General features: G+C 33.6%; 2 protein-coding genes across 2 annotated transcripts in view; one reads left to right on the top strand and one right to left on the bottom strand.

Annotated features, from left to right (window-relative positions):
• The window catches only part of ODF2L (outer dense fiber of sperm tails 2 like), a 294,695-nt gene that overhangs the window by 230,776 nt on the left and 39,874 nt on the right, over window positions 1–24,045 (bottom strand). The window lies entirely within an intron of this gene.
• On the top strand, window positions 1,522–22,003 carry LOC130543395 (calcium-activated chloride channel regulator 1-like). The gene is made up of 13 exons (XM_057310251.1): window positions 1,522–1,614; window positions 2,752–2,892; window positions 3,089–3,236; window positions 3,603–3,711; window positions 5,731–5,911; window positions 10,306–10,533; window positions 11,358–11,582; window positions 13,761–13,938; window positions 15,036–15,136; window positions 15,481–15,705; window positions 16,220–16,490; window positions 17,945–18,184; window positions 21,657–22,003. Exons 1-13 carry the CDS (start codon window positions 1,522–1,524, stop codon window positions 22,001–22,003), a joined length of 2,487 nt encoding a protein of 828 aa, XP_057166234.1.

Below are 24,045 nucleotides of genomic sequence, written 5' to 3'. Positions count from 1 at the left end.
TACAGTTTATATGTAATAAGTGATTCAAATGAGTACAAAAGAAAGGAAGATTATTTCTAATGTGGATAATATGAGATTTCATAGGTGAGACCACACCTAAGCCGGACAAAAAGGAAAGAATATTGTCAATAGATGGAGATGGTCAAAGAACATTACAATGAGCTTACAGTTTCACTTCTGACAATTTCTACTTTTGTCTTTTTGGGGTAGGCTCACAGACTCTATTCCCCAGTTAAACACTGGAAGACTGTATTTAAAGTTTTACAAAAGAAGCCAATGAAAATATAGAATATAATTGGAAAAAATTTATAACAAGCTTTGTATTTATAATATGATATATAATGTTTAATAATAAAGGATAATATTTAGTGAGTGCTCATTAGGGGCCAGGAGTCTTGTATGAAGTGCTTCCCAAAGAGCCATACACCTCTTATTAAGAATCATGTGACTGTCAGTGACTAAAGGCAAGGGTCAGCTTTAGATTTATCTGACTCCAAAGCCAGCCACAATGCTATGTGTACAACTATTTTTAAGCTAAGGGACATTGGCAGATTTGTTCAGTCCAAAAAAGAAGTCTTAATTAAAGCTTATTAAGTTTTCACCTGGTTGACTCAGTCGGTTAAGCATCTGCCTTCAGCTCAGGTCATGATCTCAGGGTCCTGGGATCCAGTTCTATGTCAGGCTTCCTGCTCAGTGGGGAGTCTGCTTCTCCCTCTGCCTATCCGCCCTGCCCCCCCCCCACTCATGCTCACTCTCTTAAATAAAAATATAAAAATCTTTTAAAAATTTTTAAAAAGCATATTGTTTTCAAGTTATACAAGACTTAACAGCATTCAATCTATTTGAAAACTGAAATACACAGGTAGTTATCACAGAAGGTAATCAATAAACCCATTTTCTTCTTGATCCATAGTTGTCCCTGACCACTGTGATTATATCACTCCCACCTAAAGGAAGTCTTTGACCCTGATTCATTGCCACTCCCACTCTAGTTCCTTCATTTGTTTTTTGTTTTGTTTTGTTTTTCAAACACACCTTTCTCATCTGTTCTTTCCTGGTGCTTTTTATTTCAGTTCCTCATCCTTCCATAAAGTCCTTTTCTATGAAAAGATCCCAGGACTGGACAATCTCTTAATGATGATGACAATGACCATGACTAACCACCATGATGAAGATGACAATTACACAACCTAAAGAATTACTCAACTCAATGAGTACTTAAGACCTCAACTGTCAGAGAAAGTGTGATAAATGTGTTCCACATAATCCCCATTGTTATTTAACAACTTAAATCTTTAGGATAAAGAAGTGAGATAAGGAAGTTCATCAGAATATTTTAGTAATTCATAATGTTACATTTGTGCACATATTTTGGTCTAGATTCAAATTCCTTAGTTAAGGAGATACATAAATACTCTCCTTGCATTTCTGTAAGGTTTATTGTAATGTGCAATAATGGTGCTCAGTCTATATGTTGTTCTCTTCCTAGCTTTACATCTCTTGCCTGGAGTGAAAAGCTCAATGGCAAATTTGAATAACAATGGATATGATGGCATTGTAATTGCAATTAACCCTGGGGTACCAGAAGATGAAAAACTCATTCAAAACATAAAGGTAAGAGAGAAAATTTTATTATACACTTATTTTTATTCTAATAAGTATTTTCCAACCATGTTGCCACATACATATGCTCACAGTTACTACTTTCCAAAATTGCTTTGACAGTATTCATCATTTATGTAATATGTATCTAAACTGTCAAGATTAGCATCTGCTTAGTTTAAGTATGATTTCTCATATATTAAGAGTATTAGTCATTCCCCTAGTAAATTATCGAAAGGCCAAATTATAGTAGTTCTTCAACTTACTAAGCTAACAGAAAGACCTTAGACCTACTGGAGAATTCTTTTCGTATTCTACCTTTGTAAAGTTATTTGTATAATGTTTAAATAGCTAACCTACACTTAAGCTCTAGATCTTCATTATATATATTTTCAGTTGTTCATACTTGTTCAACTTTGAAAAATTAACAAACTCTGATGTATTTGATTTTAAAGAAAATATTGCATATTTCTGAAGTTGATTTACTTCTTAATTTTATTTGGGTTAGTCAGTATAATAAAAACATTTTATATATAGCATTTTAATATATACTATCTTCCTTGATCCTCTCAATAACTCTATGAGGTAAATTATTACCCTTGTTGCATAAATGAGAGAAGCTAATGATTTGTACAGTCTTAAAATAAGTGGTAAAACTGGAATGTGAAGCCAATGAGACCTACATATTTTTATTTTCATTACTGCTTGGTAAAACTTTGCCTTTTATGAAGACACTCCATATGAAAAAGTAACTCAAAATAACTCTAGAAAAGTGAATTCTTTTTCAATTCGAAAGTATAAAATCTATAAAACTATAAACTCAAGCTAATTATTAAACACCTCTTTTTAATTAAATAAGCAACTTGCCAACAAGCTCCCAGTCCTAATCCCCTTTGTATCTCACCCAGAATTCATTTCCCTCTCCCACCCATAATACTGAATGCAGGTCTGAATAGGTAAAAAATAGAGTTGATTTTTGGGCATGTGAAAATGAAAAGTTTACACACTAAAGAGAGTAAAATTGCACTTATTTTTCAGTTAGGCTTTGCTGAAGTATTTGGGGGAAAGGGAGCTTAGATTTGCTTCTTCTTGTTTGTATATATACTTTCATGCTCATTTCATTATGAAATTGTTACCATATTTTGTCAGGAAATGGTAACTGAAGCTTCAACTTACTTGTTTCACGCCACCAAACGAAGAGTTTATTTCCGGAATGTAAGCATTTTAATTCCAAATACCTGGAAGTCAAAATCTGAGTACTCAATGCCCAAACAAGAATCATATGACCAGGTAGGGTATTTTATCTAGCTCCTACACTGCTTTTTTCTTCCTGTGCTTCCTAAAAATCAATACTCATAATTTTTTAGCAATTCCTAGCCACTACTTTAGTAATTTAATTAGTAATATTACTTGTCTTAATTTAGATAAAAGAAATCCTTGTTTCTATCACTCTTGTGATGTTTTGGTATATTCTTCTGCTTTTTAGGCAGATGTCATAGTTGCCAATCCTTACCTAAAATATGGAGATGATCCCTATACACTTCAATATGGACAATGTGGGGAAAAAGGACAATATATACATTTTACTCCAAACTTCTTGTTGACTAATAATTTGCCTATCTATGGGTCCCGAGGTAGAGATATCTATTTTATAATTTCATTTTTATTTCCATTGGAAACAAATATGACACTGTGATTGATGGTATTTTTAAAGATTTTTTAAAAAGAGAAATAAGTACTGATTAATATCTTTATCTAGAAATATAGTAGTTATATTCAACATAATTATATTTCTTTGTGTTTGTTTAATAATAAATTTAATAAAAATAAGTAATAAATACTAACCCATTTCAACATTTTTGACCTAATGAAAGGTGTCAATTTCTAAAGTTCTTTGACTCAATTAAGCTAAGGATCTTGGGGAGGGAGACATAATATACATGAACACTGTATTAAAATATTCCAAATATAAATTTATGAGTGGCAATATTCTCTCATAGGCAGAGTGTTTGTCCATGAGTGGGCCCACCTCCGATGGGGAATATTTGATGAGTATAATGTGGATCGGCCATTCTATATTTCCAGTCGGAATACTATTGAAGCAACAAGGTATCATTGTGTTGAACAAATGTGTTTTCAAAACTTTTCACTTAACTATTTTTAAATTTTCTATACTAGGCAAACAAAAGCTATCTCAGTGGTTGAATGCTCATACAGTTAATTGCAATATCCAACGTGTCCTACTACGTATATGTCCAGGTATTTCTGGGGATTCTACCTTAGAGTCAAGATCAATCAGGAATTGGGATTCATTTCAGTATTCATGGGGATTGTGCTAAAATATGTTATTGTCAGAGGACAAAGGAAAAAGCTGTAGCCTAAACCTTAAGATATCTGAGAACTGGAGTTCAAGTTCCTATCATATCCTTTATTTCATTTTATTTATTTATTTTTCCCAATCATTTACTCCATTTGATTCATAACTCTTTAAGGTGAATCTGTTTCACTGAAACCAATTAAACTACTAAAGCTTCATGTTAAATATATTCTTCATTTAATCTTAAGCTAAAAAAAGTATTTTGCATAAGGATAAGTGAGTAAATGATTTTTGAAATATAAATATTTTATTATTATTATTATATTCCTTAAATATAAATATAATTCTGGGTAGATTTAGACAGGTCCTATTAATAAATAGATGAGATATTTAAATATGAGTATTAAAGAACAACAGAAATCAGTGTAATTGGAAACAAGTCTTGGGACAAAAAACATGTCAGAGAAAAGAGGTGTGAGAGAAACATGACTCTCCCCATGTCCTTCATGTTGTTCGCTTTATCCCTGCTGAGCTGCCTGGAGTCTCATGCAGATAGGGCTCTCACCCCATGCAACTCCTCCCCACACTACCTCCCTTATCCAAACAATGCTTGTTCATTCTTCCAGACTCAGTTTAAATGTTCGTTTCCCAAGTGTCTTTTTCCTATCCCTCCACTTGGTGTTAGATGTGAGAATGTCCCCAAGGCAATACACATGGCCTTCTCTCATATGGAGCAGTAGTGGTCTGTGTAATTTTATTTTCCACACTAGACTTTAAGATCCTTGAGGACTGACTATTTTTTTAATTCCCTAGACTGGGGCCTGGGACAGAGTAAAGTAACAAAGAATATATCAAATAACAAATTTTTGATAAATCAATGGAAAACGAATAAGTTTTCTTATCAGTCATAAAAAGAGACATATTATGAAAACAATTATCTAAAATAACATTTAATGAATTTCTACTGTGTGCCAGGCACTTTGTGTGTTTAATTTTTAGGCTTACCCTAGCACTAACCCTCTTGGAATATAGCCTCACCATCTCCTTTAATCCTTGCAATACAAAAAAATTTATCTAAGTGGATTAATATCATGACACTTAATATTAATGCAGAATAAAACTAAATCCTACAGATAACTAGAAACTCTTTAGAATCTTTTACCCATACTCCACCCCCCATTCCTTGCCAGGAAATTGACAATTATCTTACTTATCATAAAGACTAAACGGTTTGTTTGAATGCACAAGCATTTCCATGCAATGCTTATTTTTATTTTGTCCTCCAATCTAGCTCAGTGGATTTCAAAATGTAAATTGCAAAATCCTATAAACACAAAACCACACATGGTTTTGTATGTCTGGTATACATGCATATGTGTACATATGTTTATATCTACATAGCAATATGTGTGTATGTGTTTGTATCACACATATAGAAACTTAAGAGGGTTTTCAGCATTATGTTGACTCCCTCATCCCCACTAGGAAGCAACTCCTCTGTATCTCTTAACTCATTTTATCTTCACAACATCCCTATAGCTTAGGAATTATCTTTAGTTCAAGGTCACAAGGATAATAGATTTATTGATTACATTAGTGAGCAGTAAATGTTAATAACTATGAGTTGGCATGATTGTTCTTATTGATATCAATTGTAAATAGAGGCAGGACACTGTGACTTCTTCTGTCAAAATGAAATGTTTGTCCATGATCTGTAGCAATTATCATTAAGGGAAAGATTGTAGGACGTTAGTCTTTTCTCATGATTTCTGGTCTTCATATATAAATGTAATTTAATTCTTTCATCATAGATGTTCAACTCATATTACTGGCATTAATGTGGTTTTCAAGGAATGTCAGGGAAGCAGCTGTATAACAAGGCCATGCAGGCGTGACTCACAGACAGGACTGTATGAAGCAAAGTGTACATTTATCCCAGAAAAATCCCAGACTGCAAGGGACTCCATAATGTTTGTGCAAAGTCTCGATTCTGTAAGTACCTTCTTTTTCTAGCTTCACAAAGGAACACTTCAGGAAAAATTAATTAGAGAAGCTATATTTTCTACTATGAAATTATGTATACCAAAAGAAATGAAGGAGATTACTCAGACAATTAACTTAATGGCTACTTTCGCTAGCCTGTGTCAGGGTATGTCCATAAATTATTCCACCTTTTTTTATAAACCTGTTTCTTTTCTTCAGAAGTAGAACTGTACCCTTTTCACTGATAACACACATTATTTCTTACAACATCCCTTCCCTCATTTGACTTCTGTAGATTTATATAGTTCTAAAACTACAACCTTACTTTTAATTCTCCCTTCTAAGTGTTAGTCATACTACTTTTCCAAAGTAACTCATTCTATAGCTTTGGAAAAGTACTGACATTCTAGATTTTCTAGTATCTTCACGCTAAAGTACATCAAGCTATTGCAAAGTGATACTGTGAAAATATACATGGTTCTGTTTCTACATGACAAACTTAAGGGAAAAGTTCACAATTACCAGGCCGATCAATTATAAAATAATAACACAATAATTCAAGTTTTAAAGCTAATGTTTGACCTGAAATATCTGGTTTCAATGTATAAAGTTCAGTGGATAAGAACAGGTGCCTTGGAGTCAGAAAGACTTGCTATCAAAACTCAGTCTGTCATTTTCAAACTGTGTCATTACAAGCAAACTGTTAAATCTGAAATTTAGTTCTCTAGTCTCATAAATGGAAATTATAATACGTTACAGGTGATTGTTGTTAGGTTCACAAGAGCTAGTATGAATAAAGTATGATCACAGTGCTTAGCACACGGTGAGTATAAAATAAACTTTAAAGTTTTAGTTTTTAAAATTTATAAAATATTTGGATAATAGTCAATTGTCTCTTTCCTGGGATAAATCCAAACTTAATTAATGTAAACATATTGTAGTTACCTAATGAAGGTTTCTAAGCACGTAAAAAAGATTTTTAAATATGAAAGTTATCAAAAACAAATCAAAATAAAGTATACTACCTCTAGATAGTAAGACTAACTTATTTAAAAGAAGCAATATTCCATATACTAAATCACCAGCAACAAATACTTCTTTGGGTAGAGGTTTGTAAAGGCCTATTATCTCCAATAAAATTTAAAATTGTTTTAGAGCCTAGGGCATTAATGATGAAGAACTTGAATCAAAATATAGACTTAATATTTGCTAAAACTTTTAAAAGAACCTAATTAGTTATTTAAGTAGAAGTTGTTTTCCAGCCTAAAAAAGGCTCCTTCTAGAAATAGTTGAAACATGAGTTAAGAAAGTTCAGTTTAACCTGCTGAACCTGGATCAGAATTCAGCATCCAAGTAGGTATCAGATCATGTGACACAAGAGGATTAATGGAATATGTACTGTCTGTACCAAGCTATAAATCCCAAAAGCATCTGACTGTCAGGAAATAACTCATGCTGCCTACCTGAGAGATAAATAATAATGAAGAACATCATACAGCTAAAATACAGATGGCAACTAATCTTATAAGCCATGTCTCAGAGATAAATACTGCACATCTTGTCCAGAATAACACTAACTTCTAGTTATCATAACACAAATTAAATAAACTGCATACCATCTGTACCCAGGGCATCAGCTCACCCAAGACAGATATGACCTGAAATACCGAATGTTCAATTCCATGATTTCCTTCCCTTCAACTTCATTATTTCCACTTCATGCCCAGCACTGTATTAGGAGCTGGAAATACAGAAATAATTAAAGATAACTGCTCTTGACAGACTCAGTTTAATAAGAAAGGTAGAGAAATAAGAAAAAATATATATGAATATAAAGTATGACGATATATAAACCAAGTGCTATGGGAGTACAGCAAACATCTCCACCTGGAGGTCAGAAAATTGTTTCTAAAGAGATTTTAAAAAAAAAAGTATTTGAAAAGGAATGAGTACGAACTTGCCAAAATAGGAATAGGAAGGGCAATTTTAAGTAAAAAACAAAACGAAAAGAACAGTTTATAAAAGCAAAGAGTGGGGAAAAGTGCAGGGATGCCATGCATGATTATACAAGCTGAGCACTGCCCAAATTATCTGCATCATGGTCATTAAAAATTTTAATATTTATTAGAACAATTTTCAGATAAATAGCAGCAGGAAAAAAAAAAACTTGAGAACGGGTCACCTTTTCTAATTTGCATAAGATTTCCTGTCTCTTTTCCCATTTGGGTTAGCAAAGATCCTTGCGAAGATTTCCAGCATACTCTAAGAACAGGAAAAAAATCAGTGTGGTATAAGCAGAGGATGGTGAGAGCAAGGAGGAGGAAACAAGATTGAAAGAACAAACTGGGACCTACAAAGCAAAGGTGTTTGGATTTTATCTTAACAGCTTCAGACTGGTGGTATCAGCTTAATTCTTTCAGGAAGATAACTGCACTAACAGTGAGGAGGAAAATGGAGTGAGATGACAGGGGCAGAGAGAGTAGTCAGAAGGCTACAGCAATAGATTAGAGACGTGAAGTCTCCGAATAAATAAAGTCTGCAGTGGCAGTGGCAGGGGAAAAGGGACCAGATTTGATGGGCATTTCATATCAGCAAGACTTGATTATCAATCACCACTTTGATTAAAACTGTATTTTTCTCCCATGCAATGAACACCTTCTGGGATATGTCAATTGTTCTGAAGTCAATGCTAAGTGAAATAAGTCAAGCAGAGAAAGACAATTATCATGTGGTTTCTCTCATCTATGGAACATAAGAGCTAGGAAGATCAGTAGGAGAAGAAAGGGATAAAGAAAAGGGGGGTAATCAGAAGGGAGAATGAAGCATGAGAGACTATGGACTCTGAGAAACAAACTGCGGGCTTCAGAGAGGAGGGGGGTGGGGGAACGGGATAGGCTGGTGATGGGTAGTAAGGAGGGGAAGTATTGCATGGTGCACTGGATGTTATACGCAACTAATGAATCATCGAACTTTACATCAAAAAACAGGGATGTACTGTATGGTGACTAACATAATATAATAAAAAATATTTTAAAAAATGAAGTCAATGTAAATCATCCATATTAGAAGAAAAACAAAATCTTAACATTTAAATAAAAGGCATTCAAATTTAATAATTTAGTTCTAAATTTGAGCTTGTATCTGGAGACTTTGTATTGGGAGGGCATTTTTAAACATGCAATGCCACTTATAAAAATATTTCTCGGGGTGCCTGGGTGGTTCAGTTGGTTAAGCATCCAACTCTTGATTATGGTTTAGGTCATGATCTCAGAGTCCTGGGATCGAGCCCCAGGTTGGCTCTGTGCTCAGCGGGGAGTCTGCATAAGGATTCTCTCTCTCCCTCTCCCTCAGCCCCTCCCCCTACGTACACGAACATGAGCACCCTCTCTCTCTAATAAATATTTAAAAAATATATTTCTGATAAGCTGAGGCTTACTGCAAGAAGAATTCCTTCTTGAATGCTGCATTAGTTTATGGGAGCAGTTTTCCAAGTTACTAAATTCTTAAAACTCAGAGAATTTTCACAGATTCTATAGTAAGGAAATATCATTTGGCAGAATTGCTGGATACAACTCACCATTTGCAACTGAAAGAGCAGCAATCACATTTCCTTATTTTCTCCCTACATTTTCATTACTTTATCAGGAATATTATTTTATGTCAGAGTTCACCAAAGCCAAAAATAATCCAGCTTGTTAAAATATCTGTTCTCTGGGCACCTGGGTGGCTCAGTAGGTTAAGTGTCTGCCTTCGGCTCAGGTCATGATCCCACGATCCTGGAATCCAGCACACTCCGGGATCAAGCCTGATGCTCCCTGCTCAGTGGCAAGTCTGCTTCTCCTCCCTTTGCCCTTCACCCCATTTGTGTTCTCTCTCTCAAATAAATAAATAAATAATCTTTAAAAGAAGAAAGAAAGAAAAAGAATAGATGAAAGAAAATATCTGTTCTCAAGTTTTTTGGTCAACTATAAAGATATAGAAAACACTTAGGCAATTAAAGAAGGTCATTTTCTTTATCTCACTTTTAAAGGGCAGTGAGAAATTACTGCAAATCCAGTCCCTTTTCCACTAAACTTAATTCAAGCTTGAGTCACCCAAGAGTCCAGAAGGGAAAATAAGAAGTTAACTTAAGCAGTTGTACCAGCCACCACGTTCCCCCCCACCCCAACTGTCATGATCTCCCTATACCTAAAAGAATCATCAAAAACTTTCCAGTGATGGTTTCACCTTGCTTCTTCTCTATTGACGTATGCAAAATGGATGTGAGACTGTTAGATTATGAAATAAATTTTAATTGTCAGGAGATAAAATCTGTGGAGGATGTATGTGGCAGCCAGCTGCATATTTAGAAAGTAATGCTTACCAATTATTTTAATAGTGTCTTCTAATTGATTTTTTTCCAGGTAACTGAATTTTGTACAGCAAAGACTCACAATACAGAAGCTCCAAACCTACAAAACAAAATGTGTAGTAGCAGAAGCACATGGGATGTAATTATGGACTCTGATGATTTTCGGAATGCATCTCCCATGAAAGGAACTGATCCACCACCTCATCCTACATTTTCATTGCTGAAGTCCAAACAGCGAGTAGTCTGTTTGGTACTTGATAAATCTGGAAGCATGAGTTCGGTAAAACATTTATTTGTTAGTTCTGTTAAATTAAGTAGCTAAGCTACTGGAAATATAATTTAATCTTAGGTTTAATTCTATTAAGCTAACTAAAATATGTATTTATTACCCTAATAACTTTTAGTACAATAATTCTATATAGACAAGTACTAGAAGATAATACACTAAAATAATTGTTACATTAAGATGACTGGACTATGGATTATGTTTATTCTTTAACTTTTAGTTCTAACAAACTAGAAATACTATAACTGAACAAAAAAGTTTATCCATAATTCCACCATTGAGCATATGTCATTCCAGTCTTCTTTCTGTTTGTGTAATTGTTTTTCCTCCTCAAAAATGTGATTATATTTTGTATAATATTTTATAATATGATTTTTTTTACTTACTATACCTTAAATACTCCCTATGGAAAAAAATGATTTCATGATATAATTTTTAATGATTGTATCATATGCGCATACTATAATTTAGTCAGCCTCCTGTCACTGGACATTTTAGAGTTTTCAGCTTGTTATAAAAATTATGTTGCAATGAACATTTTTGTATGCATTTTTAAATTATTTTCTTAGCAGAAATTTCTGAATATAAAACTGTTAAATAAAAAGGCACAGATTTTTAAGGCTTTACTAAGTATAACATGACTGATTTTTCAATTTTTTCTTTAATATTATTTCTTTTTAATAAAATAAAGGACTCAAATTCTAAAACATGGTAATCAATTACTATCAAGATCTCTGGCCCATGAACAACTCTGTCTTTCACCAATCTGTCAAGAGTTGAGGAGACTCAGGAATTAATCAGACATCTTTTTCTTACAGGAAGACCGTCTCTTTCGAATGAATCAAGCAGCAGAACTATACTTGATTCAAATTATTGAAAAGGGATCTTTGGTTGGGATGGTCACATTTGAAAGTTTGGCTACAACCCTAAACTACCTAACAGAAATAATTGGTGATAATGCTTATGAAAAGATCACTGCAAATCTGCCTCAAGAAGCTAGTGGTGGAACTTCAATTTGCAGTGGTCTCAGAGCAGGATTCCAGGTAAAATAAAAATGCTTTTCTAAATATCATTTGCCATTTACCATTGTTTTTATTTTTACCCCACTATCTTTGAACAAGGCTCATGAGCTCATAGGTCCCTTACCGAAATAGTATATTTTTTAAAAGACTCCTCTACTGTCTGTTGTTTACAGCTGGGTAGCCTCTCTGAGTGTGTTTATTGCACCAATGTACTCTTGAGTTACTGAGTTTTGCATTGGGGAATGGTCAAGAAAGGGAAGAAAAATCCAGCATGCACATAATCACTGCAATTTTATTGAGGAGTTCACCATTTCTTCATCACTCCCAACGTCTGAACTACTATTAGTAAACAATAATGTTGTTGAAGGGACTGTGGAAGAGGGAAATTAGTACTCTTTCTATGTTATAAAGAAAACCCTAGTTCATCAAGTTAAATTGACAATTAAAAATCACAAAGATAGTTCCTCAAGCAGTATAGTACCAAACCCAAGAAACACCGGTGGAAGTTTAATGAAATAAAAATTGTGAAATAAAATATTGGGAGCAACTTTTCAGCACTATATTAACCTGCCTTATGGTATGTATTTGAATTTCCTCTAACCGAAGATAGCCTCTGTTGAAGCCTATTTGTTGTCATTTTTTAAGTCACAAAAACAGAAAACTGCTTTCCTTCACTGACCCTCTCATTGCTTCACCTAAAAAAGCAGAGCTTATTACACTTTTCCAGGCCACTAATTAATACCATCTCTTACCTTTCTCGTGCAGTCTAATTTTTATAAAGCATGTTGTTTTAAGAAGGCACACAGGCTCTGGATTCAGGCAAACCTAGGATTCTGGCTCTATTATTTATTAGCTAAATGACCTTGGGTAAGATACCAACTCAGAAAGTCTTAGTTTACTCAACTACGGAATGTGGAAAACAATAGTACCTATCTCATTTAATTATGAGAATTATGTAAGATAAGTAAGTGCTCAAGAAAGGACTGCTATTATTATAACAAAAATAATTCTTATATGTGTTTATTCACTTGTAAAATATGATAGTATTATATATTGGGAATGTGTCTTAATGTTTTAACATATTGCTTCGTATGTTTTTCTTAATATATTTTGATATATATCTATGGATATTTTGACCACAGAGTCTATTGCTAAACAGATTATGTCAAGTCACATTCAAAGTTATAAATACGTCTTAATTACTTTTAAAACAAAACCATAGCAATAGATAGCATTGTACTTACATAATCATCACCATAACAGCTAAAATTTATTGAGCATGTACTACATTATTGCCTATGTTAAATACATGTATGATCTTATTTATCTTTACCATTACTTTTTTAGTCAGGTATTATTATTACACCCATTTTGCACATAAGGAAACTAAGGTTCAGAGTAATTAAATATCATTCTTAAGATCATATAGTCAGTAACTAGCAAATCTAGGTAGGATTCAAAACCTGGTCTTTCTTATTCCAAAATCCAAAAAGCTAATCATTACACTGTGCTATTTAGAGAACTCTATTATACATGGCGGGGAACTAAATGCTAGATATTCTATTTAGCAAATGGCAGAGGTAGAATTTACTCTCAATTTGTCTGACTAAAGATTTTTAGCAAATACTCTTGATAGAAATCAGGAAAAGACAAAAAAATTTATAATACTTGATAAATTTATGAACTTCCTACTTTATGGCAGGTCAATGTTTTTTCCAGGAAATCCTCAGATTCTTCAATGATCAACTAAAATACATAAAAAGGCACATCATTTAACTTTGCATACCTGCCTTTAGTCATGGCCTTGCAAATGTTGCCTAGTATGCTGCCAAAACTGCCAGGGTCATTTGCCTCTACCTCAACCATCTCCTGAAATAATAATAATAACTAACATTCACTTAGTACTTACTATTTGCTAGGCATTGTTCTAAGTGTTTTATTATTTCTCTCTTGGGTAGCTTGAATATATCTGAAAGGATTAGAAGCACTGTTAACACTTTGTCTTGAAAACCTACAAGACTATTGTACATTACACTCATTTCTATGCCAACTCAGCCTGGAATGACAATGCAGTTTCCTTTTGCTTACTCTGATGCATAGGCCTAAAGACTTCTCCAAGACTAAAGAGTGGGTTTATTCTTATTTTAAATTTATTGAGTTATGATATTCTGTACTAATCATCTGATTTTTCATTACCAGGCAATTATCCACAGTAACCAGAGTACTTCCGGTTCTGAAATCATATTACTAACAGATGGGGAAGATGATCAAATAAGCTCATGCTTTGAGGAGGTAAAGCAAAGTGGTGCAATCATCCACACCATTGCTCTGGGACCTTCTGCTGCCAGAGAACTGGAGACCCTGTCAAATATGACTGGTAAACCTTTGGAATATAGTTTGAATAGAAAATATATTTTCAGTCTCTCCCATTAGCAGGGCTCTTTCCCCTTAAACTGCAACACTGCTCATACATTTCCTATCCTAAATTTTAATCTTTGTCCCTTCCTTGTCCTTATCCTTCAAATTAATCTTTCCTCTTCCCTGCCCCCACCTCTCTGCATTTCTACATATACCAGCTTCTAATATCGTCAATATTCTCTGTCTTCATTAATTTCTCACCACTTTCTACCAATACCACCAAATTGAAACTTCTTTCTCCATGGCTACTAATGACTTCCTCAACTGCAATTCCAAAATTCTTGCTCATATTTGTCCTGTTCAATCATACAGTCAAGATTCAGATAACCCTAATTCACAGAAGAAGAAATGGAAACCTACAGAGTACAAACAATTTGCCCAAGGCTATAAAGTCCTGATTACCAGTTCTTGCCCCCAGCAATCCATCCTCTTCCGTTGGTTTTTTGGTTTTTGGGTTTTTTGGGTTTTTTTGTGTTTTTTTTTTCATTTTTTTGAGAAAGAAAAAAGAGAGCATGTGTGTACACAAGGTGGGGGGGGGGGGGCAGAGAGAGAGGGAGAGAGAGAATCTTAAGCAGGCTGCATGCCCAGCACAGAGCCCCTGGAGGGGCTGGATCTCATGACCCTGAGATCATGACCTGAGCCAAAATCAAGAGTCGGACACCTAACTGACTGAGCTGCCCAAGCGTCCCCATCCTTTTCCATTCCTTATTCCTGTGTAATTTCTTTGTTAACTCCTATATTATTTATTTTCTCACTTAATTTTTACTTAATTCTAAACTGGTATTCTCTAAAATTGTTTTGGTATACCTTAGACACAACTAAAAATAAGCAGCTCGTTCAAAATATTGTCTTAAATTTCATTTTTATAACAGTATTTAGGGATTAGATCAGCTTTACTAATGTGGCAGGCCCTTACATCTAATGACTGATATAAAAACAATAATATTTGGTCAGTTCTTTAAGTTTTCTTCAAATTTATATTGATAAGAGCACAAGAACAGCATGATTTTCCCAATTAAAATTAGTATTATAAAAGTAAATACAATTCCATTTTAGGAGGATATCGTTTTTATGCCAATAAAGACATAAATGGCCTTACTGATGCTTTCAGTAGAATTTCATCTAGAAGTGGCAGCATCACTCAGCAGGCTATTCAGGTTGGTATCTCAGAAAAATTATTTGCCTTTTCACATTTGTAATAAATTTCCATTATCTTAGTCATTTCTTTCTCTAATAAATAACTCTTTTGCCTGAAAATATTTTACTGAAAAACATTCTTACTGAATTTGCTTTTCTGTGACACTTGTAGCCATCTTTTTTCTGATTCATCTATTATTTATAATCATAATGTTTTTATTTGCAAAATTCTTGAAAATAATTCTTATTTCATTGAAATCTTAGACATAAATTTAGAATTACTCTGAACTGACAAAGCTTTGAAATTTTATTAACTATAATTACAGATTGGTTCTTTCTGTTCTTTGTTTTATTTACGTAACAGCTAGAAAGTAAAGCCTTGAATATTACAGGAAGAAAATGGATAAATGGTACAGTACCTGTGGATAGTACAATTGGAAATGACACTTTCTTTGTTGTCACATGGACAATACAAAAGCCAGAAATTCTTCTCCAAGATCCAAAAGGAACAAAATATGAAGCCTCAGATTTCAAAGTAGATAAACTAAATATTCGGTCTGCCCGTCTTCGAATACCAGGTATTGCAGAGGTAAGAATATTCTTTTATTTTCTCCATGATTTATCAATCAACTTCGAGGGGGAAAAGTGAAGATAACATCTACTACACTGTCAATATTAAAGCAGCAACAGATCATCTGTCACAAAAAAGAAGCCAAGGGATGCCTGAGTGGTATCAGTTAAATGTCCAACTCTTGGTTTCAGCTCAGGTTGTGATTTCGGGATCCTGAGATCGAGCCCCATGTCAGGCTCTGTGCTCAGCATGGAGTTTAAGACAGTCTCTCCCTCTACCCTTCCCTCTGCCCCTCCCCGCACCAATACCCCACCCTGCCCCTGCTCTTTCTCTCACTCTCATTCTCTCTCAAAATAATCTTAAAAAAAAAAGCCAAGAATAGAGATTTGTATCCATACTATTTACCAGCTTATAAAATTGAATATTAAAAATCATTACTATTACTCTGCTTAAATTTCTAAATAATTTTTTATTCCAAACAAGAATAGGAAAGTATTACAAAAACTCTCAAATAGATATGTTGGATTTTCAGACAGGTACTTGGACTTACAGCCTTCTAAATAAACATGCCAAATCTCAGATGCTAACGGTGACAATGACTACTCGAGCAAGAAGTCCTACCACACTCCCGGTAATTGCAACTGCTCACATGAGCCGAAGTACAACACATTATCCTAGCCCAATGATTGTTTACGCACAAGTCAGTCAAGGGTTTTTGCCTGTTCTGGGAATCAACGTAACAGCCATTATAGAAACCGAAGATGGACATCAAGTAATACTAGAGCTTTGGGACAATGGTGCAGGTAATAAGAATCTGCATCAACTTTCACTGAACCTAAAATCCTACTACAGCTGCATAACTTAGAAATCAATATTTCCTACGTATGTGAATGAATCAATTTTTAAGTAAATCAAATTTGATTTTTGTTTTTAATACTTTTTATTCTGCTATCTTGACTACACTTAGATATGAGCACATTTATCTTTAAATTTTATGAACAATTTTACTTTCCTCATGGAAATTGAGTATAATTTTTCTCTATTTTATTAGTGTCAGTGTTTTGCATATGCCTCTTCCAGTTTAATTGTATTTTCCTTATTTTGTTAGGATTCCTATATGAAATAATAATAGCTAATGTTAATTAAATGTTTACCATGAATTACTTTCCCAAGGTAAAAGGTTAGCAAGTAGCCAGGCCAGGCTCTGAACCCAAGCAGTCTGATTCTGGGGTTCATGTACTTAAACCACCGTGCTATACTCACTCCCAAAATGATTGCCAACACTAGTGGTCATGAACGGTGCTTAGGACTTGTCATTCTGTTGAATGGCTAATTATTATATTATAATATCTAGGCGCTGATACTGTGAAGAATGATGGCATCTACTCAAGATATTTTACAGAATACCATGGAAATGGTAGATACAGTTTAAAAGTACATGCCCAAGCGAGAAATAACATCGCTAGACTAAGTTTAAGACAACAACAAAACAGAGCTATGTATATACCAGGCTATGTTGAAAATGGTAAGTGGCATCAATATAGAAATGTGTCATTTGTTTAGATAAGTTACATGTGGTAAGCACTGAAAATATTATGTACTATGGAAAACATACAATTATGTAATCATCTGTGTATTTCAAAGCCATATTTATGTTAAAAGACCTAGCACAGGACTATGCTTCCCACATGTTTTGTTTATACCCCCCTCAGTTCATTTCATTTACATTGAAAAAAAATTACTGGGGTGCCTGGGTGGCTTAGTCAGTTAAGTGTCTGCCTTCAGCTCAGGTCACAGGTCCCGGGATCAAGCCCCACATTGGGCTCCCTGCTCAGCGGGGAGCCTGCTTCTCCGTCTCCTTCTTCCTGCTACTTCCCCTGCTTGTGCTCTCTCTCTCTTTCTCTCTGTCAAATGAATAAATAAAATCTTTAAAAAAAAAATTACTGAGCACCTCTCTATGTGGCAAGCATTGTGCTAGATGATGTAGCTAAAAAGATAAATAAGACACCATCCTTGTGTTCAAAGAATTTACAGTTAAGTAATAAAGACAGGTGTGTTAAGAGATAGTTCTAACATTGCATAATGTCTCATCAATTTTAAAATGACACCAATAAAACAAGCTTTTTTTCACTAACAGGTGTTACTTTTTCAATGTCTACACTCAATCAATATTAAACCCTCTATGGCTGCATGATGAGATTACAAAATAAAGAATAGACCTAGCATTATGAAAAGTCACAAAATTACTTTCTTGTAGGTAAAATTATACCGAACCCACCCAGACCGGAAGTCAAAGATGACGTGTCAGAAGCTAAAGTAGAAGACTTCAGCCGACTAACCTCTGGAGGGTCATTTACTGTATCAGGAGCTCCTCCTGCTGGTAGTCATACTCCTGTGTTCCCACCTGGCAAAATCACAGACCTTGAGGCTAAGGTTAAAGACGATCACATTCAACTTTCATGGACTGCCCCTGGCAACGTCCTTGACAAAGGAAAAGGTAAGTGTCATATTATGTTTTAAAATCTATAAAAGAAATCCCTTTGGCTTTCATTTGCTAGGAATTGTCTAATGTATAAATTATATGTATGGAGTGTTTACTATGGGCCATTACTCACCAACTTTCAGATATAAAAAAGAGGTAATGAACGGCCCAAATTATTTCTATATTTAATATCCTAGAAATCTAACCCACTCTTATCAATTCTGTTGTGCCAAACTGCCTCTCACAATATGAACCATCTTAGAAATGACTTTGAGAAGAATGAGTTAACAGCTTTCTATTGCATCTTCTTCTCCCTTTAACAAAGAAAAGTTTTTCTAAGTGTTTCTGTATCTGTACAACTTCATTCATTCATTGATCTTTTGTTGAAACACTATTAGGTTCCTAAGAAATAAACCCTACTCTTAACAGTCAGTTGCGTGCAGAAGACAGTTTTGGCAAGTAAGCACACAATTGTACAGAATGTGATATGAAAAGTGTTGTTGTCAGCACAGGATGATATGGGAGCCCATTGGAAAGTCATAACTCCTAGGCAGGGGTTAAGATCACAAGGTATATCTTAAAAGGCTTCCCAGGGAAGACTATCCTTGACCTAAGATTTAAAGAATGAAAGAAATTAGCAAAGTTAAGTGAAGGTGTCCCATGGAGAGAGAGGATCATATGCAGAGAAACTCACTAGTTGGAGAAATTTGGCCATGGAGTTTGAATAAAGTTCAAAGCTGAAATATCTCATTCATTCAAAGTTCTTTATAATAAATTGTCCTCGTTCTAAAAGGTTGAGTCACTTTTATCTATACTTTAGACTGAATTTAACTAGTACTTATTGAATGCCTATCATATTCCAATATTGTGCTATACTAGTAGATTCTTTTGAGATAAAGCCAATCTTGCTATTTTCCCTTAAAGGTGGGAAAATGAAATCAATAGACCATATCAACATATACGATTTCTCAGGGGTTGTCAGAGCTGAAAAGCCCCATGTTCAACACTCTTTCCCCTGGATTACTATAAACCTCACACTGCGCGTACTCTCAAAAGAAAAGATGCTTTTTAATCTTTCATTTCCTATGTAGCATTTTTCAAAGCTGTATTTCTTTTTGTCACATTATATAAGGAAAAAAATCATTCTAAAACCAAAGAAAACGGAATACCCACAAAGAGCTCTTTTGTACTTCAATGTTGAAAACTCTTATCATGACGACTTTGGAAATACATTATTTTTTCATGCCATGATCCTTAAAGATATAGCAGAATTTAAAAAAAAATACCTCCACTGAAAAAGCCACAAATAAATTTACCTGACCAAATGTTTAATTCTGAGTTCAATTCAGTCAAGATGGTGCCTTTACTTCAAGATTGGGTTCATAATAAATGCCCTCATGCTGATTATAGAAACCAAAAGAAGAAAGATTGCATTAAATCTGGATCCTGGGAGAGAAAGAACTTCACTATGTTTAACCTAAATAAACAAATACCTAAAATTAGGTGGAATCTAATCTCTCTTTCTTTGTGACAAATAAGAAGAGGTTGTAGTTGCTATCAAATGTTATCATCAAGCATTGCAAAAGAAGGCAGTGGCAGTATCTCAAAGAATAAATGAAAATCTCTATAAAATCCAATTAAATTCTTAAATTCTCAGGGACCCAGTTTCCATACCTGCCAAATATAAGAATTACTAGGTGACCTAGAAGTATTAAAACAAGTATATGTAATTCCAATATTTTATAATTCTATAATTCTATCACCTGGGGCATCAACTTAATGCCTATATTGTTGGTCAATAAGAGATCAAATACAAACCCAACACAGTGCCAGATACTCTAGTTGATACAAAAGGAATATAAAACATACCCTTTGTCCTAAGACAAAGAATATGATCTAATTGAAAAGATAAATTGAACATCCATAAAATAATCTAGAAAGCTCCATTCCATGAAATAGGAGTTCGTGGCAAAAAGTCATCAGGGTGGATAAAATATGTAAACAAGTCTTCATGAAGACGTTGGGCTTCCTGTTGGGCCTTGAAGAATGAGTACAATTTGCATAAATAGGGAGAGGGTGGCACATCCTGGGAGTCAGACAGGGAGAGAAGGAACCAAATAATATGATCAAGGTCAAAAAGCAAAATTTCACAATAAAATATCTAAATTAAAATAAAAGCTAGATGATAAATAAATTGATAGATAGATGAATGATAGATAGATAGAACCACCTAAATGGAAGGCAGGGTGTGTGTGAAGAGTAGTAAAATGGATTAATAAGGCCTATTATTGAAAAACTAGAATGTTAAGGCAGAGCGTCTGAATTTTTTTTAACCTATAAATTGAAGTTATTCACCACATATTTAAAACATTTTCAACATTTCATGAAAAAATAGTCTTCACTTCAAAAAAAGACATTTGATGTTTTATTTATGGCATTTAAGAATGTGAGAATATATTTTTATATTGATAGCTCTGGTAGATCTCTAAAAGCATTTTGGAATAAAAAAAATCACATCAGCATCTTCCTTTCTTTTCTTGACAAAGTAACAGTTATAATAATAACTAATATTTCAAACATTTAGGTCTCAGACATTCTGTTAAACACTTTTCATGCATTATCATATATAATTCTCACCACTCAAGTAGTATGCATTCAGTAAATATTTGTTGAATTAATTGAATGACTGAATCTCCACTTTATAGGTAAGAAAACTGAAGGTAAAAAAAGTGAAATATATTTTTCTTTGTTACACAGCTGGAAAGTGTAGAATTAAGGTACTAATCAAAGTCTGCCTGAGCTCTTAAGCACATTTTAATTAGTACACATCCTAGCCTCTCTGCTTCCTTTTGCCCTTTATCCTTATCCCTGTCCTCCCACTCTACTGATCTCCCACTACCTCCTCCTATTACTCCCTCTCAGCTTAATGAGAAATAATACAGTTGTGAGGTACTGAATGTCTTCCCTATACTTGAATGTTACTGTGTTCCTTGTTCTAAAAGTAGATTCAGATCTTTATATTTCTATTTCTTAAAAAAAAAAAAAAAAAATCTAGGGGCGCCTGGGTGGCGCAGTCATTAAGCATCTGCCTTTGGCTTGGGACATGATCCCAGTGTTCTGGGACCGAGCCCCACATCAGGCTCCTCCAATAGGAGCCTGCTTCTTCCTCTCCCACTCCCCCTGCTTGTGTTCTCTCTCTCGCTGGCTGGCTGTCTCTGTCAAATAAGATTTAAAAAATCTAGATTTTGTTTTTTAGTACTATATGATTTTGAATTAATTTTTGTGATTAGATAACTAGATTAACAAACTGCTCACATATTTGTTCTTAAAAGAAAGAAGATGGAATAGTCAGATAAAACCTACATCTATGATTTCCATGTCCAAATCCTAGTGTGCATTTCTGATGGGCCTCTAAGTATAAGACAGTATGGTGGTAATAAGGCATCCTAGTGATTTTAATATACATGAAGTATCTATTGTTTTTCAGCCAACAGCTACATTATAAGAATAAGTAAGTGTTTCCTGGATCTCCAAGAAGATTTTGACAATGCTGCTTTAGTGAACACTACTAGTCTGATACCTAAGGAGGCTGGCTCAATAGAAAATTTTGAATTTAAACCAGAACCTTTTAAAATAGAAAATGGCACCAAATTCTATATTGCAATTCAAGCCATCCATGAAGGTAATCTCACCTCAGAGGTTTCTAACATTGCACAAGCAACCAAGTTTATTCCTCCACAGGAATCCAGTGTTCCTGCTTTGGGTACCAAGATTTTTGCAACCAGTTTGGCAATTTGGGGATTAGCTGTAATTTTTATCTATATTTTAAACTAAGAAGTGTATTAGAAATAATATTCAATTTATACATACTTGATTAACATTTATTTAGAATTTAACTTGCTATACTTGTCTATAACAAAACTCTTTGTAAATGTACAAAGTTGTAAATTTCCTAACTACTTGAGTTCATTAATACTAATTAATGAACTAATTAGTTGCTAAATGTAAATCAAAATGAATATACTATTTCCTATCTTTGAAAAATCCATTTATTAACACAATAAAAAAAGAAAATGCATATTTGTACTTGAAGGTGTTTCAAGAAGCATTTTCAGAGTGTACTACAAATTCATTTCATACATTAACAAAATCAGAATTCATCTAAGCTGTTTGAAAAATATTTATATATCAACAACAAACATAATTTTATGGTAAAATTATTTAGGTTTCATTCTTGCTTATGAATGAAAACTGCATATTTATATAAACTATAATCAAAATGGACAGTAAAGATAATTTTTCAATGAGAAAGGTCTACAACAGTAAGAAGGTCAAATTTGTTTTTTATTATTAACAGTGGTATATTAAAGTTTTGACCCTAGGTATGACATGACTACTAGAAAGAATGCTTTTTTGTATGCATTGTGAAACATCACAATAAAGTCCTATTTATATTCTGAGACTTTATAAGGTCCTAAGAGTATCATCACCATGATGCCTCATCAGGGCAGGGCTTTCTTTTTCATTGCTGTATTCTCAGCTTCTAGAATAGTACTTGACACATAATTGATATCCAATAGATATTCACTAAACAAATTAATGAATATAAGGGAGTGGGGGGAGGGGCAAAATGTGTAAAGGGGAGTGAGAGGTACAGGCTTCCAGGTATGGAGTAAGTCACAGGAATAAAAGGCACAGCATAGAGGGGAAAAAGGGGGAAAAATCAGTAAATATTTTCATACCTTCAAAGAAATTCAAATTTGGCCTGTGACATAAAAAATATCCACAAAGTATGATGTGCACATAGTATTGTGAGGACTTGATATAATGAAAACTAACCACTTAATAACAGTGATCTGAATCAACACATAGCCTTTCAGGAACTCAACTGTATTATGTCAATCAAATTTGTAACTCTCTAATAAAATGTAAATTCAGCTATTAATATAGCAATAGTGTGATTTTTTTCTAAGAAAGACAAAGAGTGATTGTTATATTAGAAGAAAATCCTTTGTTTATAGGCAGAAAGATTTTTAAAACTCTTTGATGTCTGAAAGGAGGAAGTATTGTTTTATATCTGGAAAAGTCAGGGGAAAAAACCATAAAACATTAGCAAACCAAATCCAGAAGAATATATAAAAAGTAATATATAATAAAAATAAATAAAATAAAATGAATTTAAATTTTTTAAAAAATAATGTATTATAACAAGTTGAAATTATACCAAGAATCCAAAGGTGGTTTAATATTAGAAAATTAACAAAATTCATCACATTAATATATTAAAAACAAAAATTATCATCTCAATACATGCATGCATAAAAGTATATTATAATTCAACCATTTTTCATTAAAAATGAAACCTTTGAAAACTTTACTAACCTGTTACTGTGAACCTTAATGTCTAAATCCTGATCATTTAAAAATAAAAAGAGGCATTAAATCTTCAAGTGGGGATATGAAATTAGACACCAGAGAGGGAAAATTCTAAATTCCTAAGAAGATAAATCACTTCAGAGTCCATAAATCATTAAAAAATTATTGTTAACTATTAAAGTCTCAAAGGGTCAGGAGATAACTTATTCTTATTTATATGGCCACTATACTAAGAAATTATTCATAGAACTTTAGCAGTCACTTAGGAAAGAGTCCTATGCAGTAAGAAGAAAAAAAAAATGGAATAGAAGATACAATAATTGGAAAGAAACATACAAAAGTGTAATTATTTGTCGGTGACATAGAAAATCTAATAGAATTAACAAATAATTAAAACTAGTAGGAAAGTTCTGCAAAGTTACCAGACACAAGGTCAATTTATAATAATCAACAGCACTGGTCTCGCATGTAAAGAGCTTAGGGGTCCTCAACCCATCTTC

The sequence above is a fragment of the Ursus arctos genome, unplaced genomic scaffold (genome assembly GCF_023065955.2).
Source record: "Ursus arctos isolate Adak ecotype North America unplaced genomic scaffold, UrsArc2.0 scaffold_12, whole genome shotgun sequence".
NCBI classification, from domain to species: Eukaryota; Metazoa; Chordata; class Mammalia; order Carnivora; family Ursidae; genus Ursus; species Ursus arctos.
This window is presented reverse-complemented; position numbering and strand designations above follow the sequence as displayed.

Coding starts and splice junctions, on each gene's coding strand:
- LOC130543395 (XM_057310251.1), top strand. CDS start 1,522: ATGGCAAATTTGAATAACAATGGATATGATGGCATTGTAATTGCAATT. Junction 3,712..5,730: donor AATACTATTGAAGCAACAAG/GTATCATTGTGT, acceptor CTTTCATCATAG/ATGTTCAACTCATATTACTG. Junction 15,137..15,480: donor TCACTCAGCAGGCTATTCAG/GTTGGTATCTCA, acceptor TTTACGTAACAG/CTAGAAAGTAAAGCCTTGAA.